Source organism: Cryptomeria japonica, chromosome 6 (assembly GCF_030272615.1).
Source record: "Cryptomeria japonica chromosome 6, Sugi_1.0, whole genome shotgun sequence".
In the NCBI taxonomy this organism is placed as follows: Eukaryota; Viridiplantae; Streptophyta; class Pinopsida; order Cupressales; family Cupressaceae; genus Cryptomeria; species Cryptomeria japonica.
The window spans coordinates 626,950,959-626,956,958 of record NC_081410.1 but is presented as its reverse complement, the minus strand read 5'-3'; the positions used below and the strand labels follow the sequence as shown (position 1 = coordinate 626,956,958).

The following is a 6,000-nucleotide window of genomic DNA, read 5'->3' as shown; positions in this document are numbered from 1 at the left end:
CCAAAGTTATTTGTCCATGATGCCACCATTCATGTGCTATACCGTCAAGGTGTAATGCAGCATATTTAATTGCCTCCTCTTCCAACATAGGGTTTAATTGGAAGTAGGTGTCTAATTTTTGCACCCAAGCCCGAGCAATTGTTTTACCTGTTCCATCAAAATAAGGAATGGACATTTTTCCAATTTTCCTTTGCAATTCAATGTTATTTCCCCGTTGTCCTCATGGCCTACCTTTCATTCTGACATCTAAATATTCTCTAAATGTCATTGTTGATCAGAATTCTTCACCGGAATCTAACCAATCCTGATGTATTTTTGTCTGTATCTCTCTTATTGTTGGTTCATTTTCAGGTGGCTCGTTTCCAACAGTAAATGTAGGCATAAATGGTCTAGTTGTTCCTGTTCTTTCTGGCTGATGATTAACTGACTATTCATCTCTACCCCCATTATTTTGTTGTTGATTATTCTGCCTTCCATTATTTTGGTGCTGATTTATATTATTGGCCATGAACTGGGTCATCAAATTGGTCATTTTGTTAACGTTATCTTCCATATCTTGTTGACTTCTTATTAATGCAACCAACAGATCCCTATTGTTATCTAGGTCTCCCATGTTGGTTTCAAAGATAATTTCTTCGTCAGTTTTTGTGTGGCTATCCTCAATTTCAAACAGAATGGACATACTACTCTGCGCTAAAGGAGAGTTTGTAAATCTGTTTTGACGAGCCCTAGTACTTTGGAAATTATAATTTCCTAGGTGCAGACTCAGCTGTGCATTAATTTTTTCTAAACATACCCTATAGGTTGGCAGGATTTAAAGCTTTGATACCACTGTAAAATTCCCTAACTTAGATTTGATACCATTCCATTTTGTCACCAGAACATTGCACGAAGAAGGTGTTTGTATATTATAGTCAATGGTGGAAATATCCTCTAATACAACATCTCCTAGTTAGGTGTCTTCCTTACTTGTATTGGTTCTAGTTCTATCTAAATAGTCACTGATAAATATACAAACTAGAACAATCTCTGTAAAATATAGAGTCAATTTATATTTTCAAGAACAGGAATAATGTTTGTATCTAATGCACCTGGTTGGCCTTTTGTTGATTAATCTTCGCATCAACTCATCAAAATATGCAATCTCTATAAGTATGGACGAACTGGTACTCCGCATTCCATCACGTTGTCTCTTCCGCATTGACTAATACTCTCTGTGATACTTCCCGATTTCGATTTTGCTGGTAATCTGCTGGGTTGTTTCCCGCAATGGTCACATTAGTGGCTTCTATGGTGATTATTGTTTGTCAACACTCCCGCCATGGCCACCTAGGTTCACGCAGACTCCAATAGGAAATAGTCCACAATTCTACTATTCATACATGTCGTTGCCTCTGTGACTCCCGTCAACTGCGTTAAGATGTGATACACATCGTTGCCTCTGTGACTCTCGTCAACTGCGATAAGATGTGAGTCTTCGAATCATACTTCCGGTGGTTCTGCTCTACCGAACACACTCGTGGCAACCTGAAACCCCGACGAAGTCCACTTCCGGCTAACAAATCGGTTCTCTTTCTGAATCGTGGAACCAATAGGTCAGTTGAAGACTGACGAAAGGCACTATGATTCTAAGTGTTATACATGCAGATTCAAATATTCTTCTATGCTTTTGATTTTTATCCAAATCCCATCCCTTCTCCTATCGTGAGCCCATTCTTTATTTTGCAAGAGTTCGTTGAATTCCCATAATCATTAAGATTAATTACGGCTAAACTGGTTGCAACATATGACTTATTAATATAATTGCAACGTATGGTTTATAAATATTAATTATTTATATAAGTGAGTGGAACTTTATATAAAATAATTAATATTCCATATATTCATAATCACTTATTTAGGGGACATGACAGACATGCGTCCAATTCTCATATGATACTGTTCTCTTTTTTCATTTATTGATTTTGGAGGTTTATCAAACCCTAACTTTTGGATCAAGATTGGCAACTTCGATTTCCAATAGTTTTTAGAGAGATTCAATGTTAGGTCATCATTATGATAACATGCATGTTTTACCAAACACAATCATGTCCAATAGACTAACATTTGTACAATATTGTTGTAGTCTCTATTATAAATATTATTAATGTGAAAAAAAAACATAACTCAAGTTTTGAAGAATAACTCAAAAATGCTACAAATATAGACAACACACTCAATTACTAGCAACCTAGTTATCACTCATACCTATAGGGGCATCCATTTATTCATAGCAAGAAATCCAATTCGACTGTGGACATCTTTGGCTTTTTCTTTTGATGAATTAAGCAAAATAACAACAAATTTTACTTGAAACCCTGAATGGTATAAAGATTTCAGATGAGATATAAAAATATGGATATTGATCTACTAACTTACATATGCTCCTGCATTTGAAGAATGCAAAAACAAAATAAAGATAATGTTGTGGAACTAATTCTGTAAAACTAAACCTACTAACTGCTATATTCCTGTTACAAGGGAAATACATCTTAGAAATTTTAGAAGCCTAGAACATGCTACAAAAAAAATTAATTAACATGGTATTAATGATGTTAAATACCATAAATTACAAAACAAATTACAATAGGACTAACTTGATACATGCTATGCCTAGGCATAGTTTGACACTGCATTCTAAGGAAACCTCAACAGCCCTGTACACTACAAAGAATTACTAACATGACAATTCTTACAAGGTTAATGACTTCAATTTAGAAACCCCGACATTTTTGAAGGTGCAAATAAAACTGGTTTGATCTATTTAGAAAATGCAACACTCCTTGGAAGAGGAAATGTTGCACAAAGCATCCACTTACCAGGTGCAACAAGGCGAACACGATGTATATCCACAGCACCCAGACTCTCACCCAACACAATCTCTACGCACTAAATCAAGGTAAAATCCAATCACACTAGTAAGCTTCATAACACCATCTCATAATTTACATATAAAGTCAAGTACCCATCTACATTTTATCACTAAGCATGTAAAAAATCCTAAATGATAAAAAGACTTCTGGTCAAAAATAGATTGTCTATAACCAACCTCAAGAAAATCTGACTCTGGACTAGAAGCCTTAGAAAATCCATAGACATGGATTGTTGGCAAAGGTAGGTGCATATCCCTGTGTTCATCTTTAAATGTACCCCTGAATGCACCTGAAACGCCAACATATTCTTTGAATATTTTCAGATATGAATGCCTACAGCTGCAAATCTAGAATTCTAAGACAAGAATGTTTATAATTGCAAATCAGATTGCCAATTGCCCTTATGCTTTGGAGAAATGTTCATTGGTTAGATCAGTCACAAAGTAATCTCAGTGCTTTAATTTTGGATCTGAATATAAGAAGATTGCTGTCAGAAATTTACAAGAAAACTAGTGTCTCTGCAATTGGGGAAGCAATTCTGGAAAACAAGTTCATGGATTTTCTGCATTTAAAAGAATCCTTAAGATTCATTGTTTGTGCACAATGACCTGGCTAAATTGACACTTGCATTTGTCATATTTTGTGCTTGTTAATTTCTTTATAAATGTTCAGCTATATAGAAATGAATAGTTGTGGTGATTATATTTTTTTATGATCATTTGTCTTCTTTCCATGGACACAACATTGAGAATGAGAATTAACTACAGAAAATGTTTACATGTTTCTTGCGGCTGAAATTTGGACATAGTATAGTGATAAGCTAACAGGTACCATGAGATCATGTGAGCAACTCCCAATTTTTTATCTCATACACAGCCATAATTTTGTAGACACCTAATGTCATCGATGCATTAACCAGTCAAGCGTGAAACACACAGACTATTCCTTTTATTCATAAACATAAGAAACACAACCGTATGTAGTAACCTTTCTTCAGTTACGTGGAAGCCAGTATATACCAATGCCCAAAGCATACTAATTGTCTACGTTAGTTCAACCAACTATTAACAAATGATTTTAGAAAAACAAATGGTGAAAAAATCCATAAGATCTGCTGTCCATTAATGGACCAACTACATACAATTAGTCAATTTTAGCGTGAAATTCTACAATGAGAACTCATTCTAATTGATGCATTTTCAATATAATGCAAAGTAACATTTATATTACCTTTCAACATTATTTAAAGTTAAAGTCATGTTAATTATCAATACTTTTTTATGTCAACACGTATTGGATCATTTGTTATCATATTTATTGGTTACGCACCTGAGGCACTTCTACCTCAGAAAATACGGTTTTATTACTTGTGGAGTGTCTTTCAGCGTCCAAAACATTATGCAAGCAATAACAAAGAGGTATTGGTGTCAAGGGGAGATGTTGACGTGTATTTTGTACACAATCATACACAGAATAAAATACCATTAGGCATCTTATCCTCTCTTGAGAAAATAGTCTCTAACTGCTGAAGATCTGCAAAAAGGATCAGTTAGATGGACTCCAAGGTTCTTTTAGTGGGGTCTCCACGTGTGGACAAGCTTTTTTAGTGGTATGATGTGATTTGCTGTTTCCTTCAAGGCGTCTTACGGATTCCAAAGGCTCGAAGATTTTACTAATCTTAAAAGGAACTTTCAAAAAAAAAAAAAAAAAAAGAAGAAAAAGATAGGGCTTAAGAGGTCTAATCTAACCTAACCCTATGAACGACTTAGCATGAATGAGATTTGGCAAGACTCAACCAACTTAAATTTTGCCATAAGATAACAACTTAATTGAAATTGGTGCGATCTTCTAAGGTAATAATGGTATTCAATGCATCAAAGACCAAGGACACTACTACGAAGGTACATATCCTAGATGCGAAAATGCTTGAAGGTTAAGGACTCAAAATGTTTTCCAGTCGACCACGCAAGGCGTTCCTACAATCAGCAAGAAGCTAGTGGTTTGGATTACGAATCCTACCAAATATCAAATCTCACACTTAGTCTTTCAAATTAACAACTACTTTGATTGAGCGGGATTCAAGTACATTCAACAACCATGAAGATAACTTAAGAAATTTGCAACAAAACACCATAACTTCAATATTTTATTGATTTCCAAGTCATCATATACAACAATTGCTTGAACTTCTCTCTTCAAGGCTCAATCTTGCTACAAAATAAAAATTGCTTACAACTCTAATCTCTCTATTTCACTCTTAACTCTATTCTCTATTTTTCTATTGACTATTCTATTATAAATGAAATGGAAAATGGGGGTATAAATAGCATCCCCAGTTACAATGAAAGGTCCAGATTGAAAGTAAATCAATGGACAAGATCATGACACCTAAACCCTAATTAGGGTTTGTTACAAATGACCTCCTTTTTACTGAACAATATTAAATACATAGCCAAATATTAAATTTGGCACAAAAATCTAGGAGGTATCAACCAATGAGAAATAAGATGTCATGTCATCTGTAACAACCTTTCATCTAGAATCTTATTCCCTTTCCAATTCTCTTTCTTAGCATATGCAATGAATTTTGTCACGATTCCTTCGATTTCTGTGCTTGGAATCTCGGGAAGATTCTTGATACTCTCTTCTAAGTGGATAACCTGATCAAATGCATCTAGAAGAGCTGTGTCCCAAGTGGGTTCAAGTTCCTTAATTCTATCAATTAGGAGCATGGTGGCATACATCTGATCATACTGCTCATCTGTAACATCTGCGTCCTTGCGAAAGATGATCTTGATTCTATCTTCAAATTCTTGTAAATCCACATCTGTCTCGACCTCGATCCTTCTGCCAAGAATGGTACGAAGTACCTCAAATACTCTGTCCTGGATCGGATTGATCACCTCCTCAACTTGACCACATCTAACACTGATGTCCTCAAAGAGAACACTCTTTATATGGAGTAAGGTTGACCACTGAAACAAACTGTGAGAATCACCTTCTAAGATCTTCTCTTGTGCTAAAATTCTTCTGGATGTATGTCTTATAACTTTCAAGACAGGAATGACAACGTCCTTGGTATGGGCAA

At 35.1% G+C, this 6,000-nt stretch overlaps 1 protein-coding gene across 2 annotated transcripts in view; it reads right to left on the bottom strand.

Moving 5' to 3' along the window:
* Positions 1–2,556: 2,556 nt before the first annotated feature.
* Positions 2,557–6,000, bottom strand: part of LOC131068690 (tRNA (guanine(37)-N1)-methyltransferase 1) — a 177,564-nt gene continuing 174,120 nt past the window's right edge. For both annotated transcript variants that reach the window (XM_058003932.2, XM_058003934.2), the window contains 2 exons: positions 3,089–3,201; positions 2,557–2,928 (listed from right to left, as the gene is read on the bottom strand). In XM_058003932.2, the coding sequence (XP_057859915.2) occupies positions 2,800–2,928; positions 3,089–3,201 (242 nt within the window). In that variant the 3' untranslated portion in view covers positions 2,557–2,799. The remainder of the gene's footprint in view (positions 2,929–3,088; positions 3,202–6,000) is intronic.